The sequence below is a fragment of the Linepithema humile genome, chromosome 1 (assembly GCF_040581485.1).
Source record: "Linepithema humile isolate Giens D197 chromosome 1, Lhum_UNIL_v1.0, whole genome shotgun sequence".
In the NCBI taxonomy this organism is placed as follows: domain Eukaryota; kingdom Metazoa; phylum Arthropoda; class Insecta; order Hymenoptera; family Formicidae; genus Linepithema; species Linepithema humile.
This window is the reverse complement of record NC_090128.1, coordinates 33821119-33841160: the sequence shown is the minus strand read 5'-3', so window position 1 is coordinate 33841160 and position 20042 is coordinate 33821119. Positions and strand designations below refer to the sequence as shown.

At 34.7% G+C, this 20042-nt stretch overlaps 3 protein-coding genes across 7 annotated transcripts in view; 1 reads left to right on the top strand and 2 right to left on the bottom strand.

Moving 5' to 3' along the window:
• The first annotated feature begins 371 nt into the window (after positions 1-371).
• Positions 372-6131, top strand: Pep (Protein on ecdysone puffs). Its single transcript, XM_012378117.2, has 10 exons — positions 372-513; positions 1218-1557; positions 1633-1776; positions 2712-2941; positions 3544-3841; positions 3918-4076; positions 4166-4406; positions 4484-4678; positions 4785-4969; positions 5099-6131. Exons 2-10 carry the CDS (start codon positions 1231-1233, stop codon positions 5585-5587), a joined length of 2268 nt encoding a protein of 755 aa, XP_012233540.1. The 5' UTR covers positions 372-513; positions 1218-1230; the 3' UTR covers positions 5588-6131.
• A 624-nt stretch (positions 6132-6755) lies between these two features.
• Positions 6756-7780, bottom strand: LOC105678628 (selenoprotein F). Its single transcript, XM_012378122.2, has 4 exons — positions 7594-7780; positions 7284-7402; positions 7071-7189; positions 6756-6970 (listed from the first exon to the last, which is right to left on the bottom strand). The coding sequence occupies exons 1-4, from the start codon at positions 7636-7638 to the stop codon at positions 6789-6791; spliced, it is 465 nt and encodes a 154-aa protein (XP_012233545.1). The 5' UTR covers positions 7639-7780; the 3' UTR covers positions 6756-6788.
• Positions 7781-8630: 850 nt separating this feature from the next.
• Positions 8631-20042, bottom strand: part of LOC105678625 (sphingomyelin phosphodiesterase) — a 71848-nt gene continuing 60436 nt past the window's right edge. For 2 of the 5 annotated variants that reach the window (XR_010887843.1, XR_001101724.2), the window contains exons 2-12: positions 19190-19302; positions 17181-17392; positions 14443-14739; positions 13782-14174; positions 13273-13445; positions 12426-12788; positions 12159-12351; positions 11877-12061; positions 11619-11804; positions 10105-10353; positions 8631-9375 (exon numbers count right to left, since the gene is read on the bottom strand). Coding sequence is in view for 3 of the 5 variants with exons in the window: in XM_012378118.2 (XP_012233541.1) it covers positions 11534-11804; positions 11877-12061; positions 12159-12351; positions 12426-12788; positions 13273-13445; positions 13782-14174; positions 14443-14739; positions 17181-17392; positions 19190-19274 (2172 nt within the window). In the remaining 2 variants the exon portion in view is untranslated. Of the gene's footprint in view, positions 9376-10104; positions 10354-10426; positions 11805-11876; positions 12062-12158; positions 12352-12425; positions 12789-13272; positions 13446-13781; positions 14175-14442; positions 14740-17180; positions 17393-19189; positions 19303-20042 lie in introns of those variants that run through there. The other 3 variants (XM_012378119.2, XM_012378120.2, XM_012378118.2) reach the window with 3 other exon arrangements.

The following is a 20042-nucleotide window of genomic DNA, read 5'->3' as shown; positions in this document are numbered from 1 at the left end:
CGATTCAGTGCTCATTCTATAGTATGTAAAGTAAAGCCTGTATCAGACTATGCAATTTGTTGCAGCAATTTGCAAGCGATCTAGTAAATTATTAAAAATGCTATGTGCTGCATGCATTGTGGTGCATTTTTATAGAAAACATATTTTCTAGAGATTTTAGCTAACAACATTTTTATCTCTAACAAAATTTTTTCATTGGGCGCGTTCAGCAGAACAAATTGCTTGGTAGCAATCGAACATGATTGGCTCTTACTTTTAGAACCAACAAATCAACGTTAAGTGTTGACTAGACGACAATTCAGCAGTTGTTCTGCTGAACGCAGCCATTGGCTACTGATATAATACAGCGGATGCTTGATACATGAAAATTGTCCTTTATATTCTCTTTGCAATTCTGTAATCGACGGAATCCGCCATTTGCAGTTATTCGCTTGCATTCATTTGCGTTCGTTGCATTCGCTACGAGTTCAGCTTTTCTTCGCTAACATCGTCACGTTTAGCATCATCATCTTGGTAAGAAAACTCGAAATTTCTCGCAGAATATAAGTGGCGTTTTCTTGAGTTTGAGCTTTTATTAATTATTTTATGAGTATCGTATATAGAACTCCAGTTTTGGATCACGAATTTTCGAGATGCTTTGACCAAGCGTGATCCGCCACGTCGCTTTAGCGAAGGCTCAAGCATAAAATAAGAAAATATTATTTTTTATTTATATGTTATCTTGTATATTATTTGCCAAATTGTTGCTCTTTTTTATGTAATATTATTTATGAAATAAATTTTTATTTTGTCAATTTAGCATGTGTGTGTGTGTGTGTGTGTGTATGTATATATATATATATATATATATATATATATATATATATATATATATGTTGAATATTATATGTTGGATATGTATGCTATATAAAACGATTATATATATATATATATAATTATATATATATACTTATATATATACTTATTTTATATTCATATACAATTTTATGTTCTATAGGAACAATCTGTGTTCATATATAAAGCATTATTAAGTACAATTTACAATATTTTAAATTCTAACATTTTATTCTTTTATGATAATTATTTTAAAGAAAAGGAATCATATATATATAAACAAATTTGAAATTCCTTAAAATTATCACGAGTCATCTTGCATAGATAAAAACTTGAAAGAAAAAGATAGATATTAATTATTAAATTATTAAAATATTTAACAGCATTAGGAACACAATGTCGTTTAATCGAGGAATAAAAAGAGATTCCTTCGGAAATCGAGGGAATTACAATCGAAGCAGTAGTGGAGGCAGCAGCGGCGGTGGCAACAGAGTCAGCAATAACATGGGTAACAGTGGCATGGGAAATAACATGAGTGGAGGAATGAGTGGGAGCGGAGGTATGGGTGGAATGAATCCCTGGGAGAGTGGTATGATGCCCGGTAGAGGTATTTTACCCACGCCTAATAATAATCTTTCCCTGGCATCGCCACAAACTCAGCTAGCGATTGCTAGCAATCTTCTTACCAATCTACTTCGCAGTCAGCAAGAAGTGCAACCACAGGTATGTGAATGTTTATTAACTTGAACTTGTATGCGTTCTGTACCTATTTCAATCTACAGTTACATGTTGCAATAGGTACCGTCTCTCATGAGCCTTGGAAATAATTATTCCGGTCCAGGACCGAATTATCCGAATCAACAAAACTATTCCCCCAGACGGTTCAGCGAGCGACCTGTGCGGCATCCTATGAAGAACCAACGTCCTCAGCCTTACAACAAGGTAAGCAACTTCACACGACACATAAGCAGACATTTCCAAGCAGACATAAGCTTAAACTACATCTTTTTAACACTTGCTTACGATCTTCCTCTGTATCGTAAACAGGAGTTGTAAAATGACAATCTTTAGTCCACGCTTCCTCGCGTGGTTACAGAACTGTCTTATAACTTCTGAACAAATTCCTCTTCTTGAGTCGATCGATAAAACAGGATACACCGCTCACTCGATTAGACAAGGCCTGCGAAATCACTAAGATATAAATAATTCTTATTGATAGATCAGCTTTGTCTGAAATGGCTTCTAGATATCGTTCGTATAAAATATTTCACTAAAAGAGCACTATTGAAAGACACGTGTTGATTTCAGAACGTAATTCTCAATTGATTACTGGAAGTTCACTGGAGGTTTTTGCAGGACCAAATTTGAAACTGATGTTACCTCGTTTTACAATCCAACAAGAGTCTTCTGTCTGACTAATACGATATTAAAGCCAATGTGGTTGCACTATATTCAAAACTACTACCACTTTTTATATACACGTTGCATATTTCACTTGATTTAGCTTCTTCTTCACGTTCATTAATCACTGAGTTTTTCTCAAGCATTTTTAGTGGCAAAAATTATATCTACTTTTTATAACTATGATCTTATGATCGTTATAATCGTGCTACATGTACACGATGTATCCTCGACTCGAAATCGGGATACTCTGCAATGTTTACCCCTTCCCCCGCCATACTTGGTATGGAAATGGAAGAGAGAGCTTCGGTGTTCTACCGGCTCCATCCTACTTCCATTTATCGATTATAGAACTGCTCTCTCCCTCAAATTTCCAAAGTGGTCTAGAACCAGTGTCTCAATTTGAGAAGAATCAAAGTTATGTCAGATACTTCTCATGATGCTTTTTGGTCACTTGACCTCTACTGCGTGACTAGATGGGCAATCGAGCCCGAGAAGGCCCCGCTGGGCGACGTGGCCCATCCGCACAACAATCTCGTGCACCCCAGTCTGGCAGTCAACGTATGAACGGAAACCAAATGCAACATCGCAACGATAAATCTTCTAAACCAATTCCTGCCTCTAAACAAAATCAGACTGCCAAAAAGGAACAGCAGGATGTTAAGACCTCTGATAGTGAAAAAGCAGAACCGCCTGTTCCGAAAAGGTAAGCTCCTGATTACCTGTGATTGGTATAGTTTCTTCAAATTTCAGTAAGTCTCAATCTCTCCGGACTATTTGCCTATATATACTTATGTTTCTTAATGTAGTTATACATATAATATGAGTCAGAAATTTCTCACTTATATATATATATATGCATATCTTTCTTTTTATACGTTTATCCGATGTACCGTTGATGCGATTCAACTTATATTTCATGCCCAGAAATTACCAGACATTGGCCATGGGTGCTAAAATTTTGCTGTTGTTTTTCGTAACTTCTTCTCCGTGTATATTCATCAAAATGCATTTTGACAGATATTGTTTCGGTGAGAACATATTGTCTACATTCCAATAAGATGTATAAATTACATCTTTCTATATGCTTCTTTATAAGCATCGATCTAAATTTCTTTTTTATCATTGACTTTTTATATACATAAACACTAATAAATTACCTAGCTGCATAATATAAATTTGTATTCAAAATTAAGAATTTTATAGCGAGTTATAGTGTAACGCGGTCCATTATTGAAATCGGTTACAAAATTTCTCCTGTGGAATGTAAAAAGTTTTATTTCAAAGCATGTCATTTATGATAAACAGCGATGGAGCGGACGAGTCTGAGGACAAGAAGCGCGATAGGAAGGATGAGAAGAAGGAGACAGAAGAAGTAATTGCAAAAACAGAAAGTATAAAAGCAGAAGATACTGAGAAAAAAGTGGAAAAGTCTGCGGAAGATTCCGCATCAAAGGAAGCAAAAGAATCTGGCAAAAACGAGAAGGAAAATGCGAAAGCGACCGGCAAGAAATCGGAAGCTAGACACGCCGAGAGTCGTTACGCCGAAGTCCCGATGAATCACATGTTTTGTCACATTTGCAACAAGCATATGTGGGACGGATTTGTACGTATTATCGATACAGTTTTAATTGATGTATGTAACTATTCGTCGATAACTAATTATTATATTTTTCTCTCAGTCTTTTGAGAATCATTTACGCGGACGTGCGCATCAGCTGATGATGGAAAAGTTGGACGAATCGTACAAATTAAAGGTCGATTTGATGAGGCATGAGTTGCGAGTTGCTGAAGAACAGCGCGAACTTAGCTTGAACAACTCGAAGCGACGCGGCAAAAAAGTAAGTCACATTTTCGATAAGATTGAATAAAGATATTAGGACAGATAATAATAAATGGCCAAATGATATTTGTGATTTCTCAATTGCAGGTTTCTGTAGATTTAAGTACGAGAGAATACTGTACAATGTGTGATTTGAACTTTTATGGAACTTTGTCCACGCATAGAAAGAGCGAGAAGCATCAACAACTGAAAACATTTTTGCATCCCCGATGCTTTCCCTGTTTAAAGGAGTTCCCATCTCGCATAGAATATGATGAGCACTGCTTAACACCCGCTCACATGAAGAATGCTGTTCAGTGCGAGGAACAACGGAAAAATAAGAAGAAAGGTAATGAAAGAAAGGAGTTGATTTATTTTCGAATCAATTTTGAAGAGAATTTTTAATTGATCAAATATTTTTTACAGAAAAACTGGCAAAGGGAGAAGCTGAAGTTCGTACTGCAGAAGATGAGGAGAAAGATGTTTGCCATGATGTAAAGAACGAAAAAGAAGAGGATTCAGGAGAACAAGAGTATATTATAGATATTACAGAAAATATAAATGAGAAAAAATTCAAACTACCGTCTTACAAGTATTGTCGCCAGAATCAAGTCTTGATTGGTATGGCTTTATACTGAAAAAATTATAAATTGATATGAGCTATTCGTGCGTCTTTTGTATATGTGTGTGTGTGTGTATATATATTATTTTTATCAAACTTATTTAGGTAAATCTATGGTCAAAGAGGCTCAAGGATTTTATTGCGAGCGTTGTCGACGATTTATGTTATTGGCTGAAGATATGAACGCTCATTTGCGCAGCATCACTCACTATCGAAACTTTGTAGCGGAAGTGAAATCATTGACAACAAGTGCAGCAGCTCCAGAATCGAAGGAAACTGTTTCAACTGACGTAAGTAATGCTGTTTTATAATAATAATAATAATAATAATAATAATAGGAGTGGAAGGAAGGGAGGGAGGGAAAGAAACCATGAAGGAGCTTCAGTTTCATAATTATTAAAATTGTATTGTGTTCATAGAATGAAAAAAATGATAGCGAAATTCAGGATAATTCAGATGGAAATTGGAAACGTCGTAAGATCAGTAATGACGATGATGAGAGTGATGACAAGCTAAACGATACGCTAGATAGTGATAGCATGAATGTGACACTGAAGAAGTCGGATGGTGAGGAGAAGTACGATCCGTTGGAAGCCGACGCTGCCGAATCGGAGGAAGATGATAATCGCGAAGTGGAGGAAGAAGCGAAGGAAACTACGACGGGAAATGCTAACGCGCAGGACTCTAAAAAGACAGCGGTGGACGAAGCATGGGCAGACATAACTAACGATGTAGACGTTGAAATGGGTAATCTGATTGACGATGCGGACGAAAAGGAGCATGCCGATCATGAAAAACCCGTGCAGAAAGTAGAGCGAAATCATAGTCCTCAAGTGAAGCCGGCCTCTCGCGGCCGTGGATACGCGCGCATTCGCGGTGGTCCACGTGCCAGGAGAGCTCGGCGATAAAGTAAAGTGACGCCATGATTTACGGAAGTACGAAAATAAATATGCGAGAAAAATGTGTTGCAGGAAGATTTCAATCATATGTTTCATGTTTAAATAACTTTCACTGATACAAATAAAACACATTATCGAAATATATTCGGAAATAAATACACTTTACGTTTATGAACATGTAATAGGTGTGAGCATGTAATAGCGTAAAGGTATCAATCTATAAAGTTATTAATCTATAAGCGACCTATTTTGCTAGCATCGCACACCGGAGGAGAAAATATGTAGACAAGAAATGTTGGAATTTTTGTACCAGTATGGACTTATAATCACACATTGCTATTTTTTTTATGGGGAAACTCATTGATATATAAACGGCGCTAACTTGTGAAGAAAATTATTGGGTATTTTATGTAATTATGAATATAATTAGGCAGAAACAATTGTGGCAATGATACCAAAAAAATGACAGTTCTTCTTTTAATGTAAGTGAAGACAATGATGTCATTGATATTGAAATCTAAGCATACAATAATATACGTTATCATGTACTGGATGTCAAATGCAATAATTGTCATTTTATTCTTTTCTCACAATCCTATAAATATATATTCTCACAATTACCATTCTTTAATATAATGAAGCATTATCAATATAAATATTATCGTATATCTCTATTAATAAATTATTGAATAGCATTTGAATTTTTTAAATTATACAAATATACAAAATTTATAAACGTTTACGTCGTGATAGAAGTGATTAATCGATGTTCTTATAAAATCATTCTACAATCATTCGAGATTATAGAGATATAAGATTACTGAATTTATCATTTTTTTCACTATAAAATCTGTAAATTAAAAAAAATGAAAATAATATTGAAAAGAAGAAGGCATACATTACAGTTTTATACTTTACTTTAATCTATGTGATACTTTTGATAATACAAAATATTTTTTTTCTCTGTACAAAGAAAACAATTGAATAAGGCATTTTTGTAAGGATTATGTTAGAAGCCTTTTAAAAATTTGAAGTGCAAGATTGGTATATTAAAAAATACGTATAACAAAGTAATAATTAAGATATCAGGCAATATGAACACATGTGACATTATGAAATAAGAAATGATCTTATATGTATGTAGATGGATAGTACATTAAGAAATCAATAGAAATGATTATGTATTAATGCAATATATTTCCTAATTTTATTAATCCTTAGAAAGATGAGTCGACAAAAATTCATCTACAGAGTCTGTATCCCACTTGTGTATATCAAGTACATCTTCAACTCTATTTTCGGCATCATATAGTTTAATAATTGGATCCAAACCTCTTACGTATTTTATGCTGAGGTTCTTGTATTTCTTTGGTCGATCACTTTTAATAAAAGCTAAAAGAAATTTATTACTCAGAAATTTACATTGAATTTTGCATTATATACCAAGTAGTTCTCAAATTGTCAAAAGTCATTTATCAAACCATATGGATACCTTGTATTTGCGGATATTGTCCAAATTTGCATGTACAAACTTCGAGAACAGCTTTAGGATATCGTCTTGATCCAGACAAATCATAATCATCTTTTAGACAACATTCTTTACATGAACTCCTAGTAAAATAAAAAATTTATATGATACATTTGTGTTTCAGATAGTTTAAATAAAAACATTCAATGAAATAAATTTTACATATTTTTTACATACAAAATTTTGGCTAAACTGGGTTCAGTAAAGTGTTCACAGGTCGAACAAAGTAAGTTGGCTTTGTTAAAGCCTAACACTTTACAATCATCTGCTGAAAATTCTGCAATGACAATATCCACCTGTAAAGTGTAACATTAATGTTATTATAACTTTATAATAAGAATTATGATAAACAATTTTATCTCTAGGCTTATTTATCACATTTATACAATTGCATTGCAATTTTTAAATCCATAAAATGTAGTTATTTTGAAACAAAATTCAGATGAAACTTATTCTGTCTATAGAGGTTATAATTTTTGTTACTTACCACAGCAATGAACGAGAATAGAACCGTATATAGTGAATAATTCATTCTGTGTCTCCGTGTGTTTAATTGTAGAAAAAATTAGTCAAATTAAGAACTACCAAGTATAAAATTGAATTGCACAGTACACATCGACGTATACACGTACGGAAAGGTTATGAGAACGTTGTTTTGTCGCATGTACCGAGGAACAGCTAGGTGCAGTACTTTAGACAAGGATGTATGTATACATATAATCAAATAGAAAGAAGGAAATAACGAATTGCTATTAAACATTCAATATATCGAATAAAATACGATTGCTCATTAAACTTATATCTTTTATCGTAAAATTAAAAAAATTTTGTTTTAAAGAGACGAAGGGAAGAAATAGAGCAAGATGAGTATATCAAAATATGTTTAATACAAAATAACAATGTCAGCGAAAAACATAACTTGCGAATAAATAAGACTTTTATTTTATATACAATAGATTCGCCGATGTGATTTTTATTCTTGCTATTCAATGTTATTTATATATTTGTTTTAAAAAAATGTATAATCAAGGCAGTATTCTTATCAATATTTTTTTGTTTATACCTCTATCGATATTATCACTAATAGTTTGTAATTGCTGAGTCTGAAAACGACTTCATCCAATATTTTTTTGTTAATCTACTTTGATAATGAACTGTATAATACATTATGCTAACAAGTAAAATAATCGACGGTAATCAATGTGTATTTTGGACTAGGTCGCAGATTAATCGAAATATTAAGAACACTGAAAGCATTCGCAAACTTTTGGCTTTTGTAAATTTGTTTTTGTACAATTTAATTATTTGCTTCACTGCAGAAATATAGAAGATTATGGTATCCGAAGCCATAACCCACATTTAACATTCTTTGAAAATGTGTCGAATTATGAATATAATTAAGAATATTTAAATATGGGATATAAACTGTTGATATGTATAAGCGGAATAACTGCACGTGGGAATGCAGTTGACGAACTAATTTAATTGCTTGTTAACTAATTGGAAAGAAGACATTAACCTGCGTGGATTACAATATTTGTATATATTTACATATGTTACACAACATCCGTTATTGGAAAGAATTCAAAGCGGGAATTGAATGGTATTCTCTTGATAACAGAATCCTTAAAGATCATTAGGGAGCATTAAGAAAATATATTGTCATAAGAAATTCCATCTGCTTATTATACTTAAAATTATAATTAAAATTTCAAGAGTAATTACTGTGTCAGCTTTATAAAACTCCGAAACTCAATTCTTGAAACTTTAATTAGCAGATGGTATACACCGAGCATTGGAAATTAACGTCTAATAGTTTCACAGCTCAAAATTCCAGTCTGGCTTTATAATGTTGTTAGGTAGAAAAATTAAAAATCAATTTTGTGCATAATACAAAAGATTTTGAAGATTAAAAAAACAATTTTGCAGAATAAATTAATTTTTCAATTTATATTGTCCCTAATTCTTTCCAAAAAAATGGATACTTCTTAATACACTTTTATTTATTTTTTAGAGTCTTGTTCGACTTTTTGAAGGACTTGTATGTGAAATTCTATGAGAACGACTGCGATAGTTTCGACAAATATAATCGTCGTGTCGTCAACGGCGAAATTCGGTTTCTGGATGCGACGACGCCGTGAGTATTTTTATAATTTATCATCACAAGTTGAGTCACACAACTGCTTCCGCTTCCTCGTTTTAACCCAATCCTAAGACGTACTTTGGTAGGTTGTACGCAAACCTGGGAATGGCCATCACTACGGACATTCTGCAAATCCGAAAAATTTTTATCATAATAACGTCTCTTTTTGAATATTTTTATCTTAGCTGCCAAGTTTTACAGAGACGAGGAATATCATTCTTCAATAACGAACATTAAAGCATCAAATTAAAAAAATTTGTAATTATTTCCAAATTTTTAGCAATTATATTGCAAAAGTTGCGCCATCAATATAAATTAAAAAAATTTTATATTTTAAATGCTATATGCATGATAATTGTAGTGCAGATAAAAATAAGTTATTGCGCATTACATAAGCAATTAGCGTATATTGCATGAAACGCTCAATAAACATAACATCTCAGACAAGCTCAAATATTTAACACTATGACTTGGCAACTAAAACATCATTTGCACCAGCTGCATAAAACAGTATTTTATTAATATTAATGCCATAGTTTTTACCAACATCTGTATCATTAGTTTGTTCAATATTAATCAGTTTATATTAATTAATTAATTTGAAGTTATCGAGAGACAGTCTCTATTTATCAAAATTCTTGATATAAAATACAATGTAACAATATCAAGAGACATGGTAGTGTCTCGCGCCAAGTTCATCTATATTACTGAAATTAGTAAAATCTTTTTATACGTAAAAATAATTCGTCCAATTTTTAATTCAATGCTGAATCATTCATAAATTCAAAAGATTATGCAGCTGGTTCAATTGCGTTTCCATTCAATAATATTTACAAATGCACTTGTGTTACTTACTATAATGTGCAGTATACGAAGATATAGAAATGTCACCCACCGCCTGTTATATTCCGCCACCAAAATAAGATTATTGATTCTATCTTTCAATATGTACAAATTACTTGCTACTTCCAGCAAGATAAAGCCGATTCTTTCGGTGCGTTTATCGGACTAACGTGCCTAAAAGAAGCTTTTTGTGCGTTGCAAAAGTGGCAACAATGTGTGCAATTGCTCGCTATAATTGTTTTACATCGTTTTTGCGTGATGCTGAAATTAATTCATATAGTTAACAAGGATTTGCAGAGTGAATAGTTGATCAGTGGACGGAATTCCAACACCATTTCGTGTCGTTTGTTTTATTGGAAAAATTTCTATATTAAGAGAGAACATATTTAGAGTGATACATATTAACAAGGCACGTGATAAAAATTACGTAATTTTTAATAATATACAATTTTTATTTTAACATGAACCACACTCGAAGGAGCCTACACAAAAACGCGGCACCCTTGAATTACGATACGACTTGTTTCGCGAAGAAACCTCTGAAACACATGAAGAATCGGAGAGTCTTTCATTATTGCGCTTCACCGTTGAAGAAATTAGTATTCTCAATCTTTCATGCAGGTATTATGCGATGATTCGCGCATTTAATCGATTACAAAAAGCTCATTCGAGTGCAATATACTCACACACATACATGCATTCTAAATGAAGCGATATTAATAGATGCCTCTGTGCTATTAAATGCAGTTGATCGACACTTGCTTCATAAGCTTTCGGAGCTACTGGATCTAAAGTAAACTTATGGTTTCTTAAATATATTATTGAACATGTTTTGTGATTTTAAAACCGAATGTGTATGCAGATTCTTATGTTTTATATTAAAATAATAAAACCGAATAAAAAGTAAAACTTGAAAGTATATTTTTATAACACAGTATAAGTTTTATACTGTGATAGTTTAAAAAAAAAGAAAGAGAGAAAAGAAAAAGATTCGCATCAATATCTTGTTAATATACCAATTAATCGGTCTGTGTACCAAGTTACGATCAAATTATTATTACTGATTTATATACATTATTAATGCTTTTCTATCAATCTTTTGTTCACAATCGCAATCAAGCTTGGTTACATGTGTTATTACATATAGCAATTAAATCTTAAGTGACTGTTATTAAAAAAATTTGTAATTTTTATTTTGTTAGAATCTACACATTATGTAATTTTAGTTTCTCTAACTTCTCAATATCATTTTATTGAAAGTTATTAAAAATACGAAGCTAGTAACAACTAACGTATAAAAAAAATTAAAAAAATCAGATTTGTCAATTATAAATATACTTGCTATTAGTTCATTTAAGATGTAAGAATTCTTTCTACAAACAAGGCTGAATCAGAATTCAGGGACAGTTAATCACATATCACAGCGTGTATCAAATTGCAACTATTTATCTGGAACAATCGATTCTTTAACTTCGTTAGTTTCAGTATTGCCGGAGTAAAGTTCGAACCACCAGTCCTTTACGTACGATAATGCAAGTCCTTTGTAAATCCATGCTCGCCATCCCGTTCTCGTTTCTACATCAATTCTCGCTTCTAAACTCTGGCACAGTGCTTTGCGATCGTGGCTTCTTCCGCTGCGTAGATCGCACAGCAATCTCTTGCGACACTCGTCATTGCATGCCGGTCGTACCGGAGAATTCTTATAGTAGTGTCTGCCAAAATCAATAGAAGACATGTCATATTGCTTACGAGAGGATATCGAAATATGATGCGAATAGAATTACTTGTAGTAGAGATCGAAGAGAGCTGGCTCGTTGGCCATCTTGTCGATCAAGGAGTCCCAATCCTTCGGCAAGAGCGACGTCATTTGGTAGGCTTGTCGCGCGCTGTACAGTTTATGCCAGATTGGGTAATCGTAAAGGTTCGCCTCTTTGAGATTCATGACCCAGCTCTCGTGATCGACGACCATCTAAAATACACGTTTAGTTAGGAAACAATAGACAATCAAAATGAAAGGCTGTTGCAACATAAATATTATCTAATGTCTTATCAGACCAGTCACTTACTCTTGTCGTCTTCGCGTGGTCACCATCGACGTAGTATATGCGATAGCCCGGATTGAGATCATAGTAAGGCGAGACCGAAGGACCGACGTAGGCGATGCTGAGCGCTCTGCCAAGGTCTGATGTATCATAAAATATCTGGAACTCGTCGTAATGCGTGTGTCCGAAGAACTGGGCCGTGATCGTTGATTCATATCTAAAGAAAAACAGAAGGTGATTTCCGTTCGCCACGGTGCGCCAGCAAGTGATCTCAAACGATCAAGTACCAACCGATTAATGATGTGGTAGTAGTTCCTCGACCACACCTTAAGACAATCCGAGTGTCCGGGAGGAATATGGCCGATTATGTGCACCTTCTCGCCGCTTATCTCGGCACCCTGCAGCTCGTACACGAGCCACTGCAGCTCGCTAACCGGATCCGTGCTGTTCAACAGCAACCACCAGTTTTTGTTGTTACAGTAATTCATGTTGACCGAGAGTATTCTGAAACCTGGCCGAACCAAGACCGAATAGAAGGCGCCGCGACGAACGGTGTGCGACACACCGGCTGGCAACCAACGCCGCCAGTGCTTATCCAGATCGTCATACAGCCAGGAAATGCTGTTTTCTTCAGGCACGAAAGGTGGCGGAAAACTAAAAAAAAAAAAAATAAAAAAATAAAAAAAAAATAGATATCGCAATCACGAATAATTAGTCATCGTAAACAAAATTTCATTCTAAAAATATCGAAAATGGGTTTTTTATGCGCAATGATTTTTATTCCCCGAAAAATAAGATTTTTGAGGCAATTGTTCTGAAATTATTAGTTTAAAAATTCTAAAATTGCTAATTTAATTGTCGGTTGGGAAGTAATTGATAATGGCTGAATTATCGCTGCTCTTTCCCGCCTCTTTCTTCCGTCCTACTTTCGCATATTATTCCTTTTTAAGACAATGACACATATATTAGCGATGTGTGATAATAAAATAAAATTTTCTGAGGAAAAACGATTTTCGAATTTTGCGCAAGATGGATATTTTGCAGATTGACCGCATAAGGAATAATATTTTCTAGAAAAGTGAAAGTGGCGGTATCGAGATGAAATGCGAGGTGAGCGTGCGCAATATAGCGGATGTACCTGTTGACCGGCGCGCTTTCGTGATTCCCCAAGGCCGGAAATATCGGTATGCCGGGGAACATCTCCACCATCTGCGTGACCGTGTCACGCAACACTTTTAGATTTTCTTCACGTGTTTGATTCCATACGTCATGAGGCGGCAAATCGCCCGTCCACAAAATATAATCAATGTCCTGCAAATTTTTTTATATGATAAAGAGTTTTCCTCTTCTCAGTCATGATTTTGATCTTTTTGCAGGCGCAATGAACATGCACTGATTATAATAGAAGAATCAATAGGACTTTTCTCTTATATGCAACAAATTATTAACAAATCAACTTGTAAAGCGAGAATATCGTTTATCGTGATCAATAAATCAATTATTTCCCATTATGTACAGCTGAAACGCACTGCTGAAAATTCTGTTCGAGTGATCAACGAGAGGTTTGCTTCAGAATAATAAATATTTCATCATGATCTCTCCTACTTATGAGTGACAATGAATTAATCGCTCGGACGTGCTGCTTACCGAATGTGTGTCGGCGATGTGCTTGAGCATGTGGTCGATCGTGCGTTTAGGCGTGTCACACTTGCGGTAATCTCCCCATCGTCCGGCTCCGGCCGAGGCGGTCAACGGGGCACCGTTCGTCAGCCGGCAGCAAAGCGGCTCATTACACTCGGCGTTTGCGCCCTCTTGATAGTATGGGTCGTAGTGCGTGTCGGAGATGTGCAGGACCTTGAAGGTCGGCGCAGCTTCCTGCGGCGGTATTGGCGGCTTGATCGGAGGTTTCTTGACCGGCGGGAAGGCCACCTCCCACTCGTGCAGCGGATTAAACGCGTCGTCGCACGCGTCGCCGATCACGAAGCTGCAGATCTGCGCTGGACCCATGTTTACCTTCTTCAGCACGTAAATTACTTCTCCCTGCGACATAAATTCAAACGACGTTAGTCTAATGACGTGCATGAAAAAGGGACGATTTTTAATTAATCTTATCGGTTGTAATGTCAATAGAAGAAAGCCGCAAATCTTGCTGTTTTGCTATAATCAATTTGGAAAAGTAACATCTTTTCTGAGTGCTACAGAAAAGTAATATCTGTAACAAATGAATGACAAATTATAACTTCATAATTTTCGTCAATTATAAAAAAACATCTTTTTTTTTTCATTAATTGACGAAAGTAAAATTTACCCCGAAGAGCAAAGTGACTCCGTGACAAACGCGGGCGCTTTGTATGTTGAGCGATACGCAGAACTGGTATATACTGGCCATGATCTCCTCGTCGCTCTTGCCGGCCTTTATGTAATGCTGCAGCAAGCCAGCACCGACTTTGCAAGCGGTGCACGAGACCTTGGACATCACGGAGGTCTCCACTTCCATCATCACCTGCCGCAGGTCCAGCAGCTTAAGAGCTTTGTCCACGAATCCGGACAGATGGCCAGTCGGCTGGACTGTTTCCATGTCCCACAGCATCCGCGAGTAATTTAACTGCAATTTAACGCCATCGTAAATTTATATAGCATCTTAAATAAAATAATCGATAACTAATCAAATTAATAGTTATCATTTTATGATAGATTTATCATAAAAAAAAATAAAGCGATGATTTGTACCTTTAATCATCCAAATTGACTTCATTTTACGCACCTTTTTATCAAATATCTTTCTTAATACTGTAAAAAAAAAACATTTTCATATTGTAAAGATAACAATAGTCGTCGATGTACATAGTTCGTTACGCAATTTTGAGATTCGAATCTATTCAAATATTTCAAACTTTTCTTCGTAATTAGTTTGACACTGCGAGGTAAAAATCAGTCAGTGGACGAGTTTTGCGTATCGTAATGTATTATTAAGAGAAATAAATCTTCTTCGCGTCGCTTTCTGCGCGCTTTTGCCCGCGCAACTTTCCTTCTTCGAGATCGCAATCCCGATCGAACGCACGCCTTTTCCGAGGTATCGAAGCGCGCGGATGTGTCCGGATCAGCGATTTCTTTTACGCAAGCGATGACGAATGGGTATCGATGATCGGCGCGCGACTTTCGCGGACGAAAGTCATTGACACCGTGTTATGCGCGGTACATGTGTAAACACACGAATAGGAAGAATAGATGGTACTTGTATTCGCCACGGTTGCCCGCCGGCTCGGTCACCTTGGTGAAAGTATTTTGGCACTGAAAGTGAGAGTCGCGGCGACATCGTCGAGTCAGACGGGAAAGAGAAGCAGGATAAAGAAAAAAGGCGAGGCCGGGAGCATACGAAAAAATACTGACGATCCCGGATTTTGCGGTATGAGCTGCGATCTTGTGAGATTAGAAACTTTGTATATCTGTAGCAATATACTTGAAAATATCTGAGAGATCGACCCATGTAACTGTTTCATCCGCCTCTGTAATGTTGCACTTTCGATAGAAAAAACGTCATTTCATTCAAAGCTGTTAGAAAAAGATGTCTAACTATAATAATTGATCTTTAACCGGAAAAGTGATGTAAAGTATCTTTTCTAGACATCATAAAATAATGATAACTCGATAAAAAATATAAGTTGACAATAATAGTTATCTTATTAATTTTAATTTTCTTAATCATTAAAAATATGTATTTTTTAATAATAAACTTTATAATATTGTTTTATCAATCAATCTAATAATTTCTTGATTTTCAGTGATTTTTCGAGTATTAATTACACTTCGTTGGTAATCAATTATTAATTATGTAGTTGATGAATGCTTGTTTAACTTTACATATTAAAAAGAAATGCACAGCATGACAGATTGATACGCGAAGTATCAATTATTTCTTTTTCTTTATGTATCGATTACATCAGAACTGTCTAGTCGATGTAACACGATTAAAAAATTCCAAGATACCAGCTTAAGGAAAAGGCAATGACTAAAAATTACAATTAAGTCTTAATTTTGGACTAATTTTCCGCTCCTTATAATAAAACAGTGCGGAAAAAAAATGTTTCGATGGTCTTTTTTTCACTTCACGATCGCCGATTGTACTGATTTATTCGTGAGACTTTATAGCCCTATAAAATAATACAGGTTTCTATTTATAGAAAGACTCAAACCGATGTGACGCGATGGCAAACGCTACTTTTCCCATTAATCGAGTGTGTCAAGTGTGTTCTCAACGGTCTGATTGCGCTCGGGCACGATGTGTGTAACCACTGTCACGCGAAGTGGAAACATCGAATGATATGTTTATCGTTCATATCGCTAGCGAAACTTATGCAATGTCTGTGGTGATGTATAAAGCTTTACTGGCTATCATCAGACTGCCTCAGTCTGTGATTCATTAATTAATTTAATCAACGTTTAATTTTCATTCCTGATTAAAGAGGGGAAAAAAAATAATTTTTGTTTGGCAATCCTGCTGCGGCCTTTGATCCTCTTATTCCATAACTGTTAATTTTACGCTGGGCCTAGATTGATTCTATTAATAATTTAATCAAGTTTTGCTTAATAAAAATGTCGATATTTTGAGAATTGTAAAAATGATGAGGAAAGAGCACAATTTTCATCGTATCTATCGTATATGCTTATAATAATTAAAGATTTTTTTATATAAAATCACGATTTAAATTGTAGACAATAAAATGTTTAAATACCAAAGATGAGTCTTAAAATTATCTCAACAAAATAATCAATCTTTTACATTTTCCAAGGGTTTGCGATTTAAGATGCTTGCAATATGCAAGCTTTGACATATTATTGGCGTAAGGTTTTACGTTGATTTCCACGTAGAAAAAAAGAATGGACAATTTCTCGCGACACTTGTACTGTTCGCCAGAGAAAGTTTGCGATTGATAACGAAAGATCTTATACAATCGACGGTGACAGTGCAGATTTCTGGTTCAAGTGTAAATACAACTTTGTTCGCATCCCTCGTTCGGGGAACACGAACAAAAGGGATCGTCTTACCCGTGCCATTTGTTCCGCACTTGTGCCGTTAACGATGAAAGTCTCCGCCGTTGGCGGCAATTTCCGGAATTTGTCGTTGAACGGCAGCAGAGCGATGTCCATTCGATCGTTGGCCCTGGCCTTCGCCTTCGTGACCCATTCGTCGGCCAACGCGGTCCAGTTGGTCGACGCTATCTCTGCTTCTCGTTTCGTTTTGTGCCAGATGGGATTTCCTGCGGAAAAAAATATTATCTAATTAAACAACACCCAATTAAAAGCGAGGTTTTTCTGTCGACTTGACTCGTGGCCGAAAATATAAAAAGTCTTGTTTTTGACGAATTTGCGTTCAACGGATTGCACAACTCGAGTATAGCGAAATTTCCGCTATTTCTGTAAATCGCGGAAAACACCCATCACGCAAAAACGCTTTTAACTGACGGGAAGCAACGATTGCGCGAGTCACGCCAAAGGCGAGCTTTGTGACGCGAATAATTGCAAATTCGCCTAAACCACGACTCGAGATCGGTATCTTTTCTCGTAATTAATATCGCGTACAGCATTGTATAACTTCAGATTTTATATATAATTATTTTATACATATTCTATATTATATTACTAATATAAATATGACGTTTAATTTAATTAAATAAAAAGCCAACGGCCAGTGTTAGGCGTTCGTGCGTACATAGAAAAATGTTTACAATAACATTGATGTTTCGACTCATATTAGGACTTCTTCAAATGTAGGTCGAAACATCAATGTATTGTAAACGTTTTTCTAATACACGCACGAACGCCTAGTACTGGCCGTTGGCTTGTTATTTAATCTTTTGATTTTGATTGATTGTTGGCTTTTGAATATAATTTCATTTTAATTTAATTTTTTTTTTCGTTGATAACTAAACAAAACTGTTAAATATAATGCAGAGAAATCTATAAATTAATTAATAACTAAAACAAAAATGTAAAATATAATGCAGAGAAATCTATAAATAAATAAATTAATTAATGAGTCTTCCTGCAAAAAATAAATATACAAAGAAATAATTTAGATTGGTCAAAAAATCTTCTTGTGTTTTTTAATAGATAGTTTATAGAAAACTTATTAAACAGATTTAATAAAAGCTTTTAATAAAAGATAATTGGACAAAACGGTCGATATATTAGTTAATAAAACTTTAGTTTTATACACAAAACTTGTCTTAAAATTATCTTTCAAAAATGAGAAAATTTTTTCAGCCATAACGAGAGAAAAGAATTCTCCATTTGTCAAGTCAAATTATGCGTTGTAGATTGAGGTGAAATTGAATAGAGATCATTGGTTGAGAGTTCCTTTTCTCCGTCATTCGGGCGCTGATATTGGACTTTCTATCGGACGATATAAAAATAGATGGGCGATCACGTGGTACAATCCATCGGACCGTTTCGTGTACGGAAGGGAACGTCTTTTTTTTCCACGCTGCGGTTAATCGTGAACGATCGCTCGTGATTCTGATAGATTGTCTCGATAAAGTATGTCGATCTTTCCCATGAAGCACGAAAGGTATTATGTCGGCGCGGCGTGTGTATTGCGCCTTGAAAATGTACAATTTCTCCGTTACGCTCGAAATAGCCCGCAATTCACTGCCATTCAAGGGAAGTCACATAATTTCCGATAGATATAATCGATCGAAACGCATGCAAATCTCAAGTACTTTCTCGGTAAAAAGAGGTCACGAGGTTGCGCGCTTGACAAGTTGCGCTCTGCTTTTTTCGACTTGAATTGTAATCCGTCGTAAAATTTACATCTTCGTAAGGTTCGATTCGTCTCATTGTGATCCTTTTTAGTATTACATAAGCTGTAACGCACGTCATTTCCCGCTATTGTTTTCCACTTTTGTTACGTAATTCGTTTCTCGTCATCCTGGTATTCGTTTTGTTTTACACGAACGAGGTTCGTTGATCTCAAGTGACTCCATTGTTATCTCAGAAAAATAGATAAAATTCATGTATATCTTCTATGTAGTGAAACTAATTTGAAGTGCACTTACCGACAGCAACCCATATCGAACTCGTTAAAAAGATGCAGCATAATAAGAAGATGCAGCTTGACGATGTCTTGCTTTGATTTGGCATGCTATTTTGTACTCTTTGGTATCGTCACCTGTAAATTAAAACAAAGGATTAATTAGTAACGAAAGTTTAATTAATATTAAATTGACATTATGCAAGTATTACATTATAATTAATTATAAAAAATAAATTATATGCAAAATATAAAGATAAAATAAGAAAAATATAAAATAAAGATGATTTTATTTTGTATATAGGTATATTTATTACACTGATTGTGAGAGAAAAGTATGTGATATTTGGAGCTATAATTGTATGGGACTATAATTATAATCAAAGTACTCATTTTTATAAAAATTGTTATTATAATGCTAGTAATAATAATCTTATATGTATAATACTGGCAATCGTATAACCATATAATTAGAATACCTATAAAAATATGGTTGGCGCAAAAAAAAAACACTAGATTATGATTATTGCAATTATTCTTTTCTCTCCGTGTAGTAATATGTTAAAAATAAATTTCAGAATTAAATACATTTGATTTTTATTTTCAATTGATAGTGCATTTTTTTTCAAATTTGCAATTTTACAATTTTTCCTTTTTATTAACATTTTAGTTTTTATTCATTACGACTAAGAATAGTAAATTATTGTTATCTGGTCTTGGACACCATCAATTGAAACACCATGCGTACGAATATTGAAGATTTTGCGTGCGATAATAAATTGAGCGTTTTAATTTTAGTTGAAACCTGAAGAGGACCTGATATAGATCGAAACGTTGTTATCATATGTTTCTATAATACACAGACACGACCATCTAGC

Bases quoted from the DNA above. Each gene is read 5' to 3' on its own strand.
- Pep (XM_012378117.2), top strand. From the start codon at position 1,231: ATGTCGTTTAATCGAGGAATAAAAAGAGATTCCTTCGGAAATCGAGGG. The intron at 1,558-1,632 runs GTATGTGAATGT...ATGTTGCAATAG, and splicing joins AGCAAGAAGTGCAACCACAG to GTACCGTCTCTCATGAGCCT. The intron at 3,842-3,917 runs GTACGTATTATC...TTTTTCTCTCAG, and splicing joins AGCATATGTGGGACGGATTT to TCTTTTGAGAATCATTTACG.
- LOC105678628 (XM_012378122.2), bottom strand. From the start codon at position 7,638: ATGAATTATTCACTATATACGGTTCTATTCTCGTTCATTGCTGTG. The intron at 7,403-7,593 runs GTAAGTAACAAA...TACACTTTACAG, and splicing joins TATTCTCGTTCATTGCTGTG to GTGGATATTGTCATTGCAGA. The intron at 6,971-7,070 runs GTATCCATATGG...AATTTCTTTTAG, and splicing joins ACAATATCCGCAAATACAAG to CTTTTATTAAAAGTGATCGA.